The 20808-nt window shown below is 50.2% G+C and overlaps 1 protein-coding gene and 1 long non-coding RNA gene across 2 annotated transcripts in view; one reads left to right on the top strand and one right to left on the bottom strand.

Moving 5' to 3' along the window:
- The window catches only part of LOC308624101, a 296768-nt gene that overhangs the window by 61222 nt on the left and 214738 nt on the right, over positions 1-20808 (top strand). The gene's annotated exons all lie outside the window — the stretch shown is intronic.
- LOC308623773 (GMP synthase [glutamine-hydrolyzing]-like) lies at positions 5700-8767 on the bottom strand (the record flags this gene model as incomplete). Its single annotated transcript, XM_081246465.1, is given in 5 exon segments — positions 5700-6501; positions 6746-7353; positions 7357-7808; positions 8352-8427; positions 8759-8767. Coding segments are annotated over 5 exon segments (1647 nt in total). The 3' UTR covers positions 5700-5999.

Genomic DNA, 20808 nt, shown 5'->3' with positions numbered 1-20808 from the left:
GTTTGTTATGTTAAAGAAAATGTAAACTGAAAATGAGTCACTTCTTTTTTCTCCCCAGTTGTGGCGTTGGTGGTGATCAGGAAGCAACCAAAAGAGGAAAAGAGACGTGGTTTTCTTCCCTCCCTTTCCTTCCTGCAGATCTTGGTCCACGTGGCTCATCAATGCCACTGTGCTCATTGTTATGGGAGCCTGGATGGGGATCTCTTAGGCAGGTTCCTTAGAAGTAAATCCAGAGCTGAGGATTCATGCGCAAAGGATGTTTTTAGGAAGCTGGAAAGGAGTCGGGGAGGCAGGACGAGGAAGGCAAGGCAAGGTGTAATTTCAGTCCACATCCCAGCGGGAGCTCTGGAGCATAAATTACACCTCTGCATTTCTAAGGCAAGGCAGCTGGGCTTTCAGACTTCTGCACAGGTCAGTCATTGACTAAGGGCTGCCGGGAGCCAGAGAGGGCACTTGGTTCACTGCAAGTTTGGACCAAGCAGTTCCCAAAGGCAGTTCTTTGATGAGAATAACAGGCGTGGGCCATTAGAAACTAAATGGAAGCTGGAGACCGGCTGCACAGAATCTCCACTAAACGGGGATTGAGAGGATGACAGACAGCAGAATACAAAACGGAGCCCCCCAAATCAGCGTGCCCCTGTGTGGTCTGTGGGCATGGATGGTCCAGGCACCCATGTGGACCCAGCACTGTGCTGTGTGCTGTGGTAGAGACACAGGCAAGTCCTGTTGGACTCAACACTCCATGTCAGAAACTGGCCTAACACAAATGAAAAGAAAAATTTGAGGGTGTCAAATTAAGTGCAGGTCTGTGTGGTTGAAACGTGATGGCTAGAAAGATTCATAAATGTGAAGAGGTTCTCCTGGGAGAGTTAGAACTGAGCTGGGTTCAAGAGAATGAAAAGGAAAAATAAAGATTCCTTACCTCTAGTGCTTTAGCTGCACAAAGAGCACTCTCCCTTCTGTTTTCTCATTTAAGCCTAGAAATGACTTATTATACCCTAAGGTGGTATAATAGCCCCATTTTACAAACGGGGAAAATCGAGGCTCAGAAAGGTCATGGGCTGACTTGTCCAAGGTGCTCAAGTACTGTATGGTGAAGCAGAGCCTTGAGTTCCTTCCTGCCTTTAGATTCTAAGGCCTGTGTTCTCTCCACTGTGCCACACTGCCTCCCAGGGAGCAGGATCTAGCAGGGCAGAGAGGACAAGGAAGGGTATTCTGGGTGGGGGAACAGCACAAGCAAAGTCTTAGAGGCTGAAATGTACATATAAAGGCTATGAGGAAAGGAGCTGGTCTGATTAATATCCATATTGTAGTAGCCTTGGAGGAAGGTCGTTCCCACCCCCTTGATCTAACCCTACCATGTCACAGTGGAATAATAGTCTCCCTCTAGAAGGAATCTAGGCCTGGAAGCAAACCCCATGTGGAAGTGGCTGCCTGTCCAGGCCTTTTAGAGTCAACAGGAGTCATGTAAGAGGCACACACAGGACACTGGGAGTCAGAGGGGTGCACAGGGCAGGAAGGACACTGTTGGTCAGAGACCCAGGCCACGAAAGGCTGCTCTGTATGTCCCAGATAGGCCGGCAGCCAAGAGCAGCATCGGACAGCTAGAGATGCCCACAGACAGTGCTGCCCCAGGCCAGTCACCGCTGCTTCCTGTTCCATCTCAGCTTCAGAGTGGCATTAGGGAAAGATGGTCTGTCTGTCCAGTTCACCAGGCATTTAGTAAGCATCTCCTATGTACCAGAGGTAGGTACCCAGTCTCCCATACATGACAACTGGGGTATTTTTAAATCTGCCCACGGAATCTTTGGTACTCCTCCCTTCAAAAGAAGGAGCCTAATTCCGTTGAATGTGGGATGTCCTTGGTGATGTTTTTCCTAGTCAGTAGAATGTAGTGGAAGTGACAATGTGTGACTCCCAAAGCTAGGTCATAAAAGACATTGTTCTGTCTGCCTCTCTTTCTCTTGAATTGCTCACTCTGGGGAAAGGCAGCCAGCTTCAAGGCACTCGTGCAACCAGGAAGAGGCCACCCTGAGGCACACAGCGCCTCCTGCCAAGCCAGCATCAGCTCTGCAGCCATGTGAGGGATCCGTGGGCAGCCACTGCTTCTCCTCCTGGGCTCCTCCGACCCCAGCCACGCCTTCAGATGAAAGTATCCCTGACCAACATCTTAACTACAACCTGATGAGAAATCTTGAGCCAGCACCACCCAGCTAAGCTGCATCCAAATTTCTGACCCAGAAACCATAGATACTTATTGCTGTTTTAAACCACTAAGTCTTAACGTAACTTGTCAAGCAGCAATAACTAATACAGGACAGTACAGAGTGTCAGGACCCATTGAAAATGGGCCTTCTTGACTCCATCTAAGGAGCATATCAGCACAGCATCACGGTAATGATACAGGAAAACCTGCATCCAAAAGGTTTTGCAAATAATGAGCAGTTTTGCTGAAGATTCTCTGGAAGGGGGAGGAGTGGGGTGGGAATTACATCTCACAGCAGATACCCAAACTCCTTAAAAATCTTCTTTAACCTCCACTTCCCTCTAGAAAATGCTCTCTAGATGGGTCTGCTTTTTCCAGAACTCCAGCGCACCTGTGTCATGCTTCCACAATTGGTAGTGTTACCAAACTAGGTTTGTTTTGCCCAATGCACAGAAAGCCAAAGCATTGAGACACACAGGGTTTGCAGCGAAGACAGGGTTTATCTGCAAGGCAGCCAATCAAGGAGACAGGAGGAGAAATCTCAAATGCGCCCACCTGAAGGCAAAGGCCTCGGGGGTATTTATGGGATAAAGAATAAAGAAGCAGGGCGGTCTCAGGCTTGGGGGCGTGGGGGAAAGGTGATTGGAAAAAGGTGTGATCAGCTTTGTTCTGTGCAGGCGTAACTTAACTATATGCCTCCACACGTGCAAACGCTCACCAAGGACGCTCGCGCATGCCTAGTTGAAGGGTCGGGGATCCCTTCCGGTCTTAACCTGCTCAGCTTGAACCAGGCAACTGGCCCCAAGTTCCTGGGAAACAATTGGGGCAAACATCTTACCGTTTAGGCTACATGCCGCTTGGAGGACAGGCGAGTCTTAAAACGACTTGGATTAGTGAAGGCAAGTGAAGTGGATTTAACCACGGTTTCAGTAGCACCGCCCCAATGTGCCTCCCTGCCTGTTATCCGCGGCCAGTGCAGCAGAGGCATCACCAAGCAGGACCAACACCCTGGAAGGTGGGGACGGCTGTGATCCTTCAATACGTTGGCCCCGTCACTGCAGCAAGTGCAGTAGTAGACAATCGTGCAAGGTGAGTGCGAGTCCGGGGAGAGCGCGCCTGCGGGCTGGAGGTCACTGAGCTTCAGGGAGGGATGAGTGAGGGCTGAGATGTGAAAGATGCCAGGAGGCGGAGAGGGCAGCCCGGTTGAGACCTTAGCTTGTGCAAAGCCACAAAGGCACGGCAACGCGAGGGAGGGCGGCGTGCTTGGGGAATTGTGCCTCGTGGCTCTTGCACCTAAAGAGAGAGAGAGCCCCAGGGTCCAGAGGGCTCCGGCCAAACTTCTCCGGGGTTGGGAGGGTTGGGGGTGAAGGTTGAGACTCCCAGGGCAACTCGAGCTTGCCCGAACCTTGGATTGTTCTTTTACGGGAAAACAGCCTGGTTTGGCGTTCACTTTGATAACTAAGTGATTACTCCTCTGTTTATAGGGTCGGAACTCTCAAACTGTAATGGTTAAATTCTGATTCCTGGGCCCCACCGCCCAGAGGTTCTGAGTCCTCAGAGCTGAGGCAGAGCCTGGGAATCTGCCTCATAACAAGGGTCGCAGGGGCTTCGGCTGCAGGTGGCCCTCACATTTTAGCAGCTTCCTGAACTGTCTTGGTGATTCCTGAGAATCACCTGGGAAGCTGTGAAAAACACCGATTCCCCGCCCCCCCACCAGAGATTCTGGTCCAGCGAGCTGGCCTAGGGCAGTGAGTCTCAAAGTGTGGTCCCAGGAGCACCAGCACCCGGCACACCGGGGGATTTGTTATACTTGCACAGTCAGGTCCCACACTAGGGCTACTGAATCGGAATCGCCAGGGCCAGGGCCCAGGCCCCCCATTTGTTTGAACAAGCTCTCCAGGTGAGTCTGATGTTTGCTAATGTGACAGCCATAGCCTAGAATTTGAATTGCTTAACGATTACAGCAGGTGATTGGTAGCATTGGACAAGGTTGGGAAGCCTTGCAATCATGGAGGACACAACCAGCTCCTGTTTCCCAAGGTTCCCCAAAGGCCTGGATTCTCCCCAGCTTGCCTCTGGTCGTGTCCAGGAAACAGTCAGTATTTCCCCTTTACAAGCAGGTAATCTTCGGAAGAGCTGGGGAGCAGATAATTAAAAACCCCACCTCAACCTGCACACTCATCCACTCCTCCACACCCGGCCTCCAGTGCTCCCCTGAGAAGAAGTGGAGGCCATGGAGAAACTTCCAGAATCCAAGATTTACCAAGAATGAGTCTGGGTCAGCAGGGGCCGCTTCCTTTTATTAATTCATTCCTGCCAGCTGACATCTCATTTTCTGGAAGCCGACCTGCGGAGCCCAGCTCCCCCGCCCCTCCCCACCAGCTCCCGCCCTCCTTCCTCCCTGCCAGGCAAGAGCATCCCCTCTAAGAATAACAAGGAGACCTGAGCAGGTGCTGGGCCCACCAGTCATCAGAAAAAGGAACTGCTCCCTCTGCTCCCCTTTCAACCCATTTTTAAATTCTGGGACAGACCCATTGTCTCAGGACTGACAGGGAAGGGAGGTTCCTGGCCTCTCGGCCTTGTGCTCCCAGAACTGTGGTTCCAGAGGACCCTCTCTCCTTTCCCTGCCTCATAGGGTACCTGAAACCCCACCGTCAGTGTAGCAGTCTTTTCATCCTCTTCACCTACACAGACACACACACGCTTTATTCAATCAAATTTATTTATTGAGCATGTTCTTGTGCCAGGTAGCGTGCTAGGAGATGAGGATGCTTGCAATTACATCTGACCTGAAAAAATGTCTTAAACCTTAGCAGACAGAGCTTCATCCTAGAGCTTCATTAGAGCTTCCCAATGGTGGAGGAGATCTTGTAGGTGGAGGGATGGGACTTTGGGAGTGTGCGGGGCGAGGGTGAGGGAGGGCATTGGGAAAAGAACTTGTCTGACTTCAACTTAGAAACCTGTTTATTGAGCAGTTAATGTGTCCCAGGAACTTCACTGGGGCCTCAAGAGAGGTAATACATAGTGTGACTGTGAATCCTGGGCCTTCAGGGGTGCATCACCCAGGGGAGATCTCCTGCTTTTCTGAGAGGCATTGCTGTATTGAGAGCAGAACCCAGCTTTGTGGTCACAAGAATGGAATACTGGTCTGGCAGGTTGTCTGGCTAGCTGTGATCTTGGGGAAGTCAATTTATCCCCAAACCTCATACCTTCTGTGGTAGGGGAAGGAGTTCTCTGTAAAATGGGAGTTGTCATAACCACCCTGCTGCTAAGAGCAGATGAGATAATTGTGGCTGCACCTTGTAGACTCTGGACAGCTGTAGATACTTATTCTATGGATCTATATTTAGTACCTGCTATCAGACATAATTTAACTGGGGGTCAATTAACACAGTGGACAGAAATCCCTGTCCTTGTGGGGATTTCAGTGGGGGAAGATGGATGATGAATGAACAAATAGAGTGTCCATGGTGTCAAGGGCTCTGGAGGAAAATACAGCATAGCTGGGGGTTAGGAAGGACTGAGGGAAAGGGTGCTGCTATTTAAATAGAATGGCCAGAGAATATCTTTTAATAAGTGACAAAGTGGTGCTTGAGCTGGAGCTAAAGGAAGTGGGGAAGGAATCACAGGGTTATCTGGGGAAAGAGCATACCATGTTGGGGAGACTGTAGGTGCAAAGGTCCTGAGGTAGGTATGTGCTACAAAGAGTATCAGGGTTACTAATGAGGGGAGAACCAATTGCTGAAGTTTCAGGCATCTTTTTTTTTTTTTTTAAAGTTGAACAAGAAGTTTATTACTCCCACTCAGTAGTTCCTGGGAGCTTTGATGTTAAGTCATACATAATTCGAGAAATACCAGGAATCTTCTTAATCTCAGTGACCATCTTTAACACCACCTCTACAGGGGTCTCATTGCCAAGGGTTGCAGGTATACCAGTCATGAAATCACTAGTAATAAAGGTTCGAATAACCATGGATCTCTGGTATGAAGGATGCTTCTGAAGTGGGTCCCGATCAAAATGTAAAGGTGTCAAAATCACCGGCATCTGGCTGATTTTCCCAACATACCCAGACTCCCTGAGAATGTTATGGGCCTCAAAATCAGCTTGGCGTAAAGTACTGAGCACCCCCGTTGTCAAGAAAGTGGGGGTAACATCTGTAGGAGGTTCTTTAACTGGTGGGCTAAATATATAGACAACTCTGTTAATGTTGTGACACATGCAAGGTATAAGTCTAGCCGGGAAAATAGGAGATTCCCAGTCAGGCTCATCCTTCCTGGAGTTTCCACACACATAACTATAAGAACGACAGTCACCCTGCACACCCACAGGTTTTTTTTGTTGTTTGTTTGTTTGTTTTGTGGTACACGGGCCTCTCACTGTTGTGGCCTCTCCCGTTGCGGAGCACAGGCTCCAGACGCACAGGCTCAGCGGCCACGGCTCACGGGCCCAGGCGCTCCGCGGCGTGTGGGATCTTCCCGGACCGGGGCACGAACCCGCATCCCCTGCATCGGCAGGCTGACTCTCAACCACTGAGCCACCAGGGAAGCCCAACACCCACAGTTTTAATTGGTAGCAGGAAGGCATTCGGTGAATGCAGATTTGTAATGTGCATCAGCTTCTCCTGATCCTCTTCTGTTGTGCAGGCTTTGACTCTCTGTAATAGTGTATGTGGCTTTTTAACGCTTGCAGAAAAATCAGCTACTATTTTCAAAATATTGTTGGTTTCAGGAAAATCCTTACAAATATAAGGTTCCTCGGCACATATTACTCTGATTGCCAGGCTTGGACCTGGGAATGGATGCCTGGAAACTAACTCATCTGGAAGTCCAAATTCTCTGCCTAAGATCCTTACTTCATCTTGATGAAAATCTTTCAAAGGTTCTATGACTTTTCCCTCCTCTCTCAACTTTCTGATAAGCTCTGTGTCGTTATGATGGGTTTTGATGAGTTCAGCTTTGCCACTTGCAACAAGGGATGCACTTTCAATTAGATCAGGCCATAAAGTACCTTGGGCAAGGAAAACCTCCTCTGGTTTCAGGTTCATTTCTCCAGTTACTTCATTGGCAATCTTAACAAAAGTATCCCCAATGATTTTTCTTTTCTCCTCAGGACTCGTAGTCATATTTAAGGTTTTGCTAATTCTCTTTCATGGAGTTCTGTCTTCATCTGATATTGGTAGAGTTGTTGTTCCATTGTAGAAAGAATGAGCGGCATTTATCACTTTGACTTGAATTCCAAGCTTTTTGAGGGCCTCTTCAACAGACTGACATTCTCGTTTTCTCATAAAGCCATTATCAATGTGCACAGCAATGACTTGATCGTGGTTCAAAGCACGATTCAACAAAGCTGTACAAACTGTTGAATCTCCCCCACCACTGAGCAAAACCAAAACTTTTGATGTGCCAACTCTCTCTTTGATCTCTTGAATGCACTCAAGTTCTCTGTTCTGCACAGTGAAGGTCCCACTGCACCCAGATATGTCGAAGAGGAAATTCTTCAGTATTACTTTCCCATTTTCTGTAAGGCCAACTTCAGGGTGGAACTGGACCCCATATAATTTTTTAGATTCATTTGCTCTACCTATTAGTGTTGGAGGGTCTCCTGCAGAGGCGGGGGGTGGCTGTGGCTCACCGTGGGGACAAGGACACTGGCAGCAGAAGTTCTGGGAAGTACTCCTTGGCTTGAGCCCTCCCAGAGTCTGCCATTAGCCCCACCAAACAGCCGGGTAGGCTCCAGTGCTGGGTCACCTCAGGCCAAACAACCAACCGTTTCAGGCATCCTGACAGCTACTTTTTAAACACAACCATGATTTAAAATTATATTAAATTATTATATCAAAAAGAAATGTAATATATGTTTAAAACCTGTTACTTTGTCATTATTTAGCTACATTCTAATTCTGTGTATTTTACTCTGATCCATGCGCTTCAGGTTATTTACATCTATTGTAGGCATAGAGTGAAATTGCCATGTAATAGAGGGAACTGCCCATCCATTCTCAACTCTGCATTCAGTGACATCGTGTCAGGAGCTTGAAACCCGCCATGCTGGGAGTATTTACACCTTGGAAGTTGGCAGACACTGTAAATCACAGTCACTCCTCCCCTTCTCCAAAGAGTGGACTGTGAACATTTTCCAGCCTACCAATGCTGCAGCTCCCTGCAGAGCAGATCTGAGGCAGGAGCTCCCTTTCAAGTCTGCTCTCAGATGGTCCCCGAGTCTGGAGGAGGAGATGGGGGCCGGTGCTGAGGAAAATCTCAGGGTGTGGTAGAGACAGGGTGTTCTGGGCAGGACCTCCAGCCCCACCCCATCCCTGGGCCCCCATATTACTCCTGGAGCTGCCCCAACTGCATTATTGTCTCTCAATCCCCACTTCCCTAGTGGACTGCAGCCAATTCCTTATTCCCACACTGCAGTTCAGGAGGCATTCCAAGCTCCTTTGAGTGCCCAGCCTTGAGCACGCAGTCCCCAGGGATAATGATAAAGACAGCAATTTACAGTCATTGCTTTTAAAATTCTCTCAACAGCCCTAATCAGGTAGACATGGTTACCTTCCTCATCTCATGGAAGGGACATCTAAAGCATGGAGAGATTCAGTAACTTGTGCAAAGTTGCACAGCTGTTACCAAGTCCAAACTTGTACTGCTTGCCGCATGACAGGCCAATAAACTGAGAAATGAGTTGTTGGGACAAAGAATAGTGATTTTATTCAGAAAACCAGCAAATGGAGAAGATGGTGGACTAGCATCGCAGAGAAACATCTTATCCTCGTTAGAATTCAGGCTTCTCTTACAGTAAAAGAGGAGGGGGTGTGATTGATTGCTGCAGACCTCTTGGTGTCAGAATCCTTTGTCCTTGCAGCTGTCCCTGTAGGTCTCCTCACGATGTTCCTATAAACCTCTAACAAAACAAATGCTTTTGTCCTGCAACTTTTTATCTCTATATGAATGGAACAGTGTTATACCTTTAAAGGTCAGAGCCTTGAGAACGGGCTATCCTGTATATTTCAAGCTACAGGCAACATTCTTGTAGCAAAAGCAATGGAATGCCAACGTGAAAGTAAAAGAAACAGATCCAATATGGAGTCAGATTTGTTCTTCCCTATTCCACAGCTAGTAAGTAGCAGTCTTAAGTTGAGCCCAGGCCACTGGCTCCAGAGTCCACACTGTTTACCATGAAGCAACTCTATGACATGAGAGGTAAGGGCCCTAAGCTAGGGGAGCTTATGCTGGGGTGGGGAGATCGGGAATGTCTGGGCCTCGAGAGAGGCAGATGGCATTTTGCCAGGAAAAGATGGAGATCAGAAGAGGGCATCCCAGGTGGAGGGAACAGACAGTGCAAAGGTCCAGAGTGTGGGAGAGAGGGCTGTCCAGGAAAGAGAAAATGGCCCCAGCTGCCTGTCACTTCTACAGCCTCACCCACCCTGGAGAAGCCTGCCTTTGGTGCTTCAAAATGACAACCTTCCAAAAATAACTTATCTTCAGCTTTCTCTCTGTCTTTGCTCAGTGATTCACATGTTCCTCAAAGTAGATTAGTTCCATGAACACAGAGACTGGGGAAATTGTGCGCGCGCGCGCGTGTGTGCATGTGCGTGCTGGGGTGGGAGGTGGCAAGGAGGAGACCTGGTAGAGTGAATGTGGCATCTGGCTTGGGATTAAGCATTTTCCTCAAGTCTGTTCATTACCTGCCTTGAGCAAAGCCAAGCGATAGAGGCTGGTGAGGGCAGGGCAGGAGGGGCCACTGCTGTGCCTGGTTGTTCTCGACGCTCTGGTTGTCTAAGTAGCTCAGAATCTGCTGTCCTGGTCACTCTCAGGAGGTTAATGAGACAATAAACATCTCTGGGTCAACTGTTATGTTATCCAGCATCCTTTGTAAGAGCCATCTATGCAATAAATCCCTCCTGGAAGGACAGACTTCTCTTTCTGAACTCTGAGCAGAGACCATCCTCTTTGCAGGAGAAATTTCATCTCTCCAGATGAGTCTGTTGGCCTCTTTTTATCTGCTCCTGTGAACTATATAACCTAACCATCCACATCTAAGGGATTGCATCCTGTAAATTTAATGCTGCTCTGTGTAATGGGTTCCAGAAAACAGAAAAGCCCCAGTGGAAATTTCCATTGAGGTGCAGCATAACCATTCTTCCCGGAAAAATATTCTCGGACAAGATAATAGAAATCCTCTTATTTGCCTGGAATCTTAAAGAGAAGAGTACTGGTGGGAGGAGCCCAGGGACTCTTGTTTCTCCAGAAGGTTCCAGAGGTTTGGAAGACCTTGTGGTCACTGACTATTCTGGCAATAAGCACAGCATCTGCAGAACTGAGGATTCATGGTTGAGAGACGAATGAACTCAAGCCCGTGCCCTTTTGAGAACAGCAGAGGAGGAGTTAGGAATAAGCACCACTGCATTCAGGGTGGACTGGTGGTGAACACATGGGGTGCATGCGTCCAGAGGCTGAGTGTGGAGGGACTCCCTCCCTGAGGGTCAGAGGTGAGCCTTCTGCAAGGTAGTTATTGGGGTTGCTGGTTCTGGATCCAAGAGGTCAGCAAATCTCCCCCAAATGGGAACTCTTAACTACAATGTATTTTCCCTTTTGCCTGGGCTATCAGGACATTCAGAGGTAAAATGAGTGTTCAGCTGGTGGCTAGACATTTCAGGCACGTGACATACCTATTAGTGGAAGTTTTTGGTCCTTGTTAAAATTGTGCTGGGGGATAAAAAAGAATGGAGGTAACGTATAACACTAAACTAGAAGTGTTTTTCAGAATTGATCTTTAGCCTCAAAGAGTGACTCTTCGTGAGGCCCTGGAGAAGAGAGGGTGGGGAACCACACAATTAGTCAAGGGAGTCTTTGCACCCCTCTGCCTGGTGTGTGGTCTTCCTCTGCTTCCCTCATGCTGATCCTCACATGGCACCTCTAATAAGCCCGCACCCCAAACAGTTCTAGCTCCTCCACGTTCTCCAGGCTCTCTCCTATCCAAGCCCATTCATCTGTTCATCCATCAGTCCATCGATCTATCCATCCCCCACCCCCCTCCACTCTCAGCAAACACTGAGCACTCTTCCTCTGTCCCAGGACAGGGCTATGCATTGACTAAGAATTGGTATCTGCCTTTCAGTAGCCTTTGCATCCAGTAAGGGAGAAGATTTACCAATGGGTAAGTTCAAGAGATGTTAGGACAGTGGAATAGTAGTCAATTTAGGGTTCAGAGAAGAGGGACCATGGACTTTGGGACCAGGCTGTCTGGGTTTTGAATCCTGGCTTCATCACTTATTAGCTGTGTGACCATGGGCAAACTACTTAACTTCTCTGTGTCTCAGTTTTCTCAGCTGTCAAATGGTATGCCATTAGACCTGCCTCAGGAGGTTGTCCTGGTTATCTACTGCTGCCTAACAAAGTACTCGTGCCATTTTATTTTATTTATTTATTTTTGCTGTACGCGGGCCTCTCACTGTTGTGGCCTCTCCCGTTGCGGAGCACAGGCTCCGGACGCGCAGGCTCAGTGGCCATGGCTCACAGGCCCAGCCGCTCCATGGCATGTGGGATCTTCCCAGACCGGGGCACGAACCCGTGTCCCCTGCATCGGCAGGCGGACTCTCAACCACTGCGCCACCGGGGAAGCCCCATGCCATTTTATTATACTTCATGATTTTGTGGTCAGTTACTCAGGCAGGGCTTGGCTGCTTGGTGCTTTTGCTCCACGTGGCATCAGCTGAGGTCACTCAATGGTACTTCAGCTGGAAGGTCCCAGATGACTTCGCTCACGTGTCTGGCCCCTCATCCAGGACGGCTGAAAGGCTGGGTCCAGCTGGGACTGTCCACTAAAGCACGTGGATATGGTCCCTCCAGCATGGCAGTCTTGGACTAGTCAGACTCCTTCATGGAGGCCCAGGGCTGCCAAAGAGAGTGCACCAAGAGATGGAGGTGGAAGCTGCTAGTGTCTTCAGGTCTGGTCTAGAAACTGGCACAGTATCACTTCCACCACATTGTACTTGTCAAGTGGACCCAGGGCCTGCCCGGGTTCAAAGTGAGAAGACTGAGACTCAAACTCTCCAGTGGGAAGAGTGGGAAGGATTTGTGGCCATTCTTGAAGCATCCCAGTTACCCAAAGATGAAATGAGTTAATATGCGGAAAGCAGCTAGAGCGGTGACTGACAGCAGAAGAGACATACAAGTGTTTGTCGTTGTTGCTTTAATTACCACCCTTGGGCTGAGTCTTAATAGATGAGTCTGTGTTCTCTTGACAGACAGGGAGCCATGGGGAGCTGGGGAATGGTGGGTTTCAGATGGATGGTGTTATTAGCACGTAGTCGTGTTTTGTGGGCAATTTTGTGAGAGTCCTGGTCTTTGCTAATTCAAAGTAGATGATCAGACCTACTGATACATGCAAAACATGTAAGAGACTGCTAACTAACAGGTCTCCCATCCCTCCCAGGGACGGCCAGGGACCCAGCCTGGTGGGAGACCCAGAGGGCAGGATGGCTTAGAGGCCAGCCCCCTCACCCAGCACACGTGGGCTCAGCTCCGAGGTGCTCACAGACCCAGAAACACACAGATGAGCAGACACGGCTCTGGGCCGCCTGCCTGGGCTCCCCCTCCCAGAGCCCACTGCTTAATTGGAAAGGGCCATTTCAACATCTTAGCAGAAAATGGAGTTTTTCTTTCCTTGATGTCGTGATTTGACTGGGGGTCAGCAAAGCATCAGTGAATCCTAAATGTCTATTTTAAAAAATCAAGCCTTCATTTCAGCTTGGCACAGGGCTCTGCTCTCCCTTTGTGGGAGGAAGATAAAACGCTTTCACGCACGTCCTTCTGCCTTGAACGCGGGCTGGTTAAACATCTCTGGTAATGGCTGAGCTGTGCCAAAGATTTTCTCTCTTCCCAGTAGCAGTTCCTGCCTTTAAACGGCTTCCACGGGGAAGCGCCATAGCACACATGCAGAACAGAGGCTGAGAAAGGCTTCCAGGAGGAGGGCTTGTTTCCGAGGGGCAGGTGCAGCCATGGCATGAGCCAAGCTCGGTCCCTCACATCAATTACCTTATGTAATCCTTACTAGGCTGGGGTGAGGGGTGGGGGGAGAAATGAGGGTTATTTTTACTGCCCTTTATCATCGAGACATCTGGAGCCCAGAAGGGCTGAGTGGACCACCCAAGGTCACAGCCCTGGCGGGGCAGAGTGGCGGGCAGAGCAACTCCTACCCAAGTGTGTCTGACTCTGTGTTTTTACTCTGCCAGGAAACATGGGGGTCCTCCCCACCTCCTCGTCATTCCCTTCACCCCATTACTAACCCTTGTACAGATGCGGACCCACTCTGGCGGGGGCCCCCCACTCTGAGCGGACCAGTGATGGGTGCCACAGCTTGGTGATGTGATGTACCTAGGAAGACCCCAAAGCATGGCATGTACTGAGTCTGAATGAGAGCACGGAACCAGGGTGGGCGCACAGGGGGTGCTGAAGGGGAGGGAAGGGGGCGTTTTGAGAGTCCTAGAGGAGGGGAGGGAGGACGGCAGAGGACACCTCATGGTGCCATTCTGAGCGCCAAGAGTTGTGGGTCCACAGCCCAGCCATTTCACTGAGGCATCACTGCATGGCCTTGGAAAAGCCTTGTCTCCACCAGCAGCCTCAGGCTCTTCATTTTAAAGTTGAGTGACTGTGCTTTAGGCTTTCTGATGTCCCTTTCAGTCCTGAGACTCTGGGAGTTTATCAGTGCTGCTAAGCACAGCTGTACAGGTTGTGCACTGCACAACTCCAGGTAGGTGCCACCGGCAGACTGCAGTGTGAGTCTGCATCCCATTCCATGGTCCTGGAGTCTATAAATGGGGATATAGATAGCACATGAGGTCAGAGAAGAGGGGAGAAGTTCCAAGCAGAGGGTGGCCTGTGACCACATGTTTCTCCAATCAAGAGGCAGACAAGTATTTATACTGCAAAAAGGAGTGGTCACATAGGTGTGTCTGGACCTGTGGTGAGAGATCTCTGGGGTTTGTCACTAATCCCACTCACCAGCCACATATGAGCGTGACCACTTTGATTGGCTCTGATTTAAAAGGACAGTGTTGGTCCACTAGGGAGAGACCCCTTTGACGGGTCTAAGATGTGGGGCCTCCAGTTTTCAGAGGCAGCTTCCTATGGGAAGTCTTCCCTGACAGTCCTGTAAGCATGTGGCTCCTCAGCCACACTGCCTGCAAGGATTATGTATTTGTTTAGTACTTGCTGGTAACTACTGCCACAAGAAAAACAACTGTGTCTCCCCTCAGACGGGGATTCCCCGAGGGCGGGGCTGTGTCTCCCCTCAGACCGAAGTTTCCCTGCCATCGGAAAGTGTGTCTCCGTCCTTCATTCATTCATTTGATATTGACCGAGGACCTATTTAGTGCCAGACCCTGTTCTAGGCTCTCAGAACATTATACTGATAAACAGCAAACAATTCTCGCCATCGCTAAGTGCTAAGAAGCAGGGTTGTGTGACTGGTTCACCTGGGGTGTTTTGGGAAGGCCTTTCTGAGCTGCTGCAAGATCCCGCAATAAGGAGGAGACAGGCGTGGGAAAGTCTGGGTGAAAAGCATTCCAGGCAGAACCAACCACAGGGCAAAGGCCCTGAGGTGGGAGGAAAAGAAAGGTCAGGGTGTCTGGACGTAGCGGCTCAAGATGAGGCCAGAGGTTGGGGGGCGGGCACGTGGAGGTGAGGCAGAGCCTCATGGACGCTGAGGAGCGGGAGCTTGCAGGGAAGGGCCTGACTGCCATCCCGTGGGGTCTCCCGGAGCTTTCTGTGGCTTCTCTGTGCTATGGGCTCTGGGCTCTGTCCCCTGCCCACCTTCCTCTGCTGCCCCAGGATATCACGGAGGAAGTGTCCTGCCAGTGCGATACCCTTCCTGCAGCCGCCCCCGACTGCCCACCTCTCCAGCCACACTCTGGACTCCCTGCCCCCAGCCTCCTTGCTTTGCAGACCTGGTCCCCTGAGCTCAGCCCCTCGTGTCCTGTTCCTTAGAACCATCTTAAGCAAGCAAGGGGAAAACCTCCTTGACCTGAACTTTGGATTTACAGACAGGGTGCCAGAGAAACATGTGGCTGGGCAGATGCAGGAAGGCCCTCACCTCCAGTCTGTCTTCTGGAACTGATGGTAATCAGCCCCAGGCCCTGTCCCGACTTTCTCCAGCCCCACAGTACAGACATCCTATAACAGAGGCCAGTAAGTGCCTGGCCTTGTCATGTCCCCCGCAAATGGGCCGTTAGGGGGCCAGGCTGGGAAGTCCCACTGAGCCATTGTTGAAATCTGTCGAGTTATTTCACCTCTCAGGTCCTCCGTTTCCCAGGATATAAAATGGGAATAATGGCATGTACTATGTAGGATTGAAATTGGATAATAGATACTTGGGAGGGGGCTCCATACATTGATGACTGTGGGTAATGCTTATTGTTCTGTGTGCCAGGCACCATTCTCCATTTTTATAAGCAGTATCTCACGTAAGCTTCATAGCCCAATGAGGCAGGCACGTTATAAGCCCCATTTCTTTCTTTTTTTTAAATAAATTTATTTATTTAATTAATTTATTTATTTTTCGTTGCGTTGGGTCTTCGTTGCTGTATAAAGGCTTTCTCTCGTTGCAAGCGAGCAGGCGCTACTCTTCGTTGCGGTGTGCGGGCTTCTCATTGCGGTGGCTTCTCTTGATGTAGAGCACGGGCGCTAGGCATGTGGGCTCAGTAGTTGCAGCGCGTGGGCTCAGTAGTTGCGGCGCGTGGGCTCAGTAGTTGTGGCTCGCAGGCTCTAGAGCGCAGGCTCAGTAGTTGTGGCGCACGGGCTTAGTTGCTCTGTGGCATGTGGGATCTTCCCAGACCAGGGATCAAACCCGTGTCCCCTGCATTGGCAGGCGGATTCCTAACCACTGCGCCACCAGGGAAGTCCTATAATCCCCATTTCTGAAATGCGGACACTGAGGTACAGGGAGGCCACCCAGCTCTTCAGGAAAGCTACCGGAGAGTGGTCCACAGCCAGGAGTGGCACTGTCTCCCTAGGGGATGTGTTGAGATATGAGTGTGTGCTTTTGGGTTGTCACAGTGGCTGGGGCCATCTTGCAGGCTTGGGGGACAGTGGGGATTCCTAGTGAATGTGCCCCCTGGGACAATGTGTGGACTAGTCCTACACAGGAAGAACTGACCACCCCAAGTGCCAACAGACCCCTGTTTTGAGAAACACTGATTCCAGAAACACCCCTCATTAACAGAGGAAGGACTGAGTCCCAGGTAAGGTGACTAGTCCAGGCTCACCTGATGCATCAGGGCAGAGCTAGGACCACAGCCACATCCTCACCTCGACCATCACTTCACAGCACAGAGCCCATGCCAGAATTTGAACCACCTTCAGGGTCAGGCCAGCTGGCAGCACTGGACTGGTGTGTCCTTCAAAAGCCACCGGGTGTGGTCTGTGATCCCCCTTTCCCAGCCTGAGGAAGGACCCCCTCACCCAGCCCTGGCTTGAAAGATGAACTTCGTTATCTTTGATCGGTTTCTCAGATTCCCATCACCCACAGCCACCTCCCACAAAGAGAAGATGTCGATAATGGTAATTACATTTCTGCTCTCTGCACCCTGTCAGTAATTGCTGTTAAGCCAGCACGCTTGGTCAAATAACGCAGGCCTGATCAGCTGCGCATCTTTCTCCTTTTGATTGAGACAATCCATGTTTTAGGCATTTTCTGTGCAGTTAGCTCAGCAGGACCCGTCAAAGACTTCTGCAGGGCAGTTTGCATGACATTTGGGAGAGAAAGCTGAGCCAAGGGGTGGGGGCACTGGGCCTTTGGAGTTGGGGCCAGAGGGGCAAAGATTAGGATCCCTGGATCCTGGGCAATGTGTTGGAATAGTTCTAGTTAACCCTGAACTCACCCTGGATGTCAGATGTACCATGGGGTTTACTCTGGCTCCCTATGCTGGTCAGCCCTTGTTTCCTCCTCTCATTTTTGTTTATTTGGTTTTTTTTTTTTGTTTTTTTTTTTTTGCGGTACACGGGCCTCTCACTGTTGTGGCCTCTCCCACTGCGGAGCACAGGCTCCGGACGCGCAGACTCAGCGGCCATGGTTCACGGGCCCAGCCACTCTGCAACATGTGGGATCTTCTCAGACCGGGGCACGAACCCATGTCACCTGCATCTGCAGGCGTACTCTCAACCAGTGCGCCACCAGGGAAGCCCGCTCCTCTCATTTTGGGGGTGTGTGTTTGTGTGGGCAGATGGACTGGCTCTCCTCTCTTCTTGCCCCAGGGGGTTGGTTTATTTCCCACTTGGTGGGAATACCACCACTGTAACCCTGGCCTCTGTCTATCCAGCTCTCAGGCCACAGGTGGATCCTGGAGCATCCACTGCCTATGAAATCTGGGTTGGGGAACATCTGCTGAATCCTCTGTCCCCAAACCTCTTCCTGAGATTTCCTTGCCATTCATGTGCTTGAAATTTTACCATCAGAGATTGATTTCTTTGTGACCTGGCCTGGGGTGGTGAGTGGGTGATCCCTCTTTTTTTTTTTTTTTTGTTGTTCCCTAATTGAATCAGGATTATTTTCATTGTAAATGATAGATAGAACACTTAGCTTGGTCTTAGGTGATATAATTGAATGAATTATTGAAAAGTTCAGATTATTGAAAAGTCTGGCTTCAGGCATGGTTTGATCCAGGGGTTCTCCTTGTCAGCAGGACTCTGGCCCCATTTTGTTGTGATTCCCTGGGCTCCACTCTACTCCTGGGTCAGTTTTCTCTTCTGACCACCCTCCCCCCAATCCCACCACATTGGTGGCTACAGAACCATCTGGAGATAAACAGCTTCTCTCTGAGAGGTTCTTATAAAAGAAGAAGGAGCTTTGGAGAAGCACCCCCCCCCCCAAACATCTCATAACTCATTGGCCCAAACTGGGTTATGTATTCCCTCTACTTCCCTCCCCCAGTAATCACTGTGGTCCAGGTGATGGAATCAGTTATCCCTGGGCAGTGTCATCATATTTATTACATAGCAAACTATGGTCCTTGGGCAGAGAGAGCCTTCAGACCATAATGCAGACCTGCAAGCTGGGGGAGGGAAGGGGGCAGGAATGCCTCCGACCACCATTCACCAGGTCATGCACAATGGCAGCATCTCAGGCCTCCCAGTGGGGAGCTCCCCAGCAGATTGCCTATTAGACGAGTCCGGCTCTGGGCAGAAATGGCCAGGCCCCAGCACCTGCCATGCTGGGTCATTGGCTGGCCCTGACTGGGAGGAACTGGCCTGAGCTCCAGAACTGAGGTGGCCCCTGAAGGTGCTATAACCGGAGGCTCTCAGCTAACTGCCCTCCTGTCACTGAACAGGAAATTCCTCCTTGAAGAGGGATCTGAGAGGCATGCCTCCACAGCCACCTCGCAGCTAGGAAATAAACCAGGACTCAGACTCCAGGGATCTGGGGCCAGACGCCTGTGTACTTAACCCCTTGGTAGACAGTTGGGGGGGTATAAGGAGCACAGCGTTAGTCTTGGGTATCCTGGCTGTGCCACCACCAGCTATGTGTCCTTGGGCAAGTCACTACATTCATTCATTCATTCCAGCGCTTAGCATTTGCCGAGTGTCAAGCCATGTGCTAAGCCCCGGGAATAAATGCAAGGAATCACAGGTTCTGCTCCAGCAGATCACTGATCCGGGAATAGGGTGTTGGACCTGTGCAAGCTGGGACACAGGCACTGTTGCCCATCCCACTTCGTGCAGAGGTGGCCTGTTCTCTCTCCAAGCTACCTCTCTGCCATGAGGCTCAGTGGCTTATTGACCTTGGGGCAAGGTTTATGCCTGGGGGTCTGGATACAAGGGCTTTGGCACTCCAGACCCCAGGGCAAGTCCTCCATCTTTGCCTTCATCCAGACACAGCGTGTCCAGGCAGAGAGCCAGGCCAGCTGGGCAGGAACCATCGGTTAAACAATAGACATTCATCAGCTGATGGATGAGTCTGAGAGAAATCAGCCAACTCATTTAAAAAACCAAGCACCCGGAATTTCCCAAGTCCTTTTCCTTACCCAGCCAGCCAAGATGCATGACCTTGAAGAGGTCCCTTATCTTGCTGCAAATTATTGCCAGGAAAATCTATGGCCAATTAAACAAGCCAATGTTCCCCTTGCACCTTTTACTTTCTCTCTCTTAAATAAGCTCTGGCCTGACCTATGGGAGAAGACGCTGGACTCACCTGTTCCCTTCATCAGACTAAACATTTCCCTGATGGCACAGACACCAGGGCTTGGTTATTAAATCAGCAAAACCCAAACGCTCCCAAGATAAACTCCTAATTATGTGATAATAGCAGTCACCCTGTAGAATCCCACTGTGCATATCAGCAGTGGAAATGTCATCATCAGCAGGCATCCTGGCTAAAACAGCCCAACAGGTAATTTGCTGATTTACGGCTCAGATGCTAAAACACGAATGTAAACAGGCTCCAGTGGCCAATGGAAAAACATTGACAGTTCAAAATGCTTTTCCTCACCTTCACCAGGGAAAGTCCCAGAAACGCTGAGCATCCCTGGTCTTCCTCTCCTACTCCAGCCACTTTGGGCCAGTGTGAAGGAATAGACAGACTGGCGGGTTGCTGTGATCTCGGAGAGGCAGCGGTGAGTGGTGGTGTGAAGCGAGATCTTAATTCCCTGCCCAGGAATTGAACCTATGGAACCTGGATGAAAACCGGGAATCCTAGCCACCACACCCCCTGGCTCTTGCCCCCAGTGAAAAATGCACTTCTCATGGAGGCAAAACTGTAGAAACAGGTACAAAGTTTATTTTTAGAGACATAGCACAACAACAGGTGGGAGAGCACACAGAGAAACCGTTTGTTTAGTTAAGATAGAAGCAAGGCAGAGATGCCCACCCAGTGAGAAAGGGTGTGGGCGTTCTCCCTAACGAGGAGGAACCGCAGTAAAGAGGCGGTTAAATCATTTATGCAGGGCAGTTCTTCCGGGTCTTTGTGTACTTTATTAAAAAAATTAATTAATTAATTTATTTATTTGTCGCTGTGTTTGGTCTTCGTTTCTGTGCGAGGGCTTTCTCTAGTTGCGGCAAGTGGGGGCCACTCCTCATCGTGGTGCGCGGGCCTCTCACTGTCGCGGCCTCTCTTGTTGCGGAGCACAGGCACCAGATGTGCAGGCTCAGTAGTTGTGGCTCACGGGCCTAGTTACTCCGCGGCATGTGGGATCTTCCCAGACCAGGGCTTGAACCCGTGTCCCCTGCATTGGCAGGCAGATTCTCAACCACTGCGCCACCAGGGAAGCCCTCTTTGTGTACTTTAGGCCAACTATCTGGTCTCCTTTTCCACACCTAACCTGCCCTAGGACCCTCCCCCACATACGTGTGCAACTTTTTTCCAAGATGGATTTCAGCCCAGAGGCCTTAGCATCACATATTATGGGGTGGTGCCCCCCTCCTTTTTGACGCCCCCAGGAGCCTTTCTGCACGTGTGCAGAATGTTCCCCTTGCCCCAAGGACGGGAAATGTATGACCTCTTGATCTTTTAACAGGGTTTAGTCCTACTCTGTCCCTGCCATAAACATGTCCAACGTCTGGTTATTTACCCTATTTCTGTTGCTGGGTTTTATATCGAGGTGCAGATCTCG

The sequence above is a fragment of the Mesoplodon bidens genome (genome assembly GCF_964165515.1).
Source record: "Mesoplodon bidens genome assembly, chromosome: 10".
NCBI lineage: Eukaryota > Metazoa > Chordata > Mammalia > Artiodactyla > Ziphiidae > Mesoplodon > Mesoplodon bidens.
This window is presented reverse-complemented; position numbering and strand designations above follow the sequence as displayed.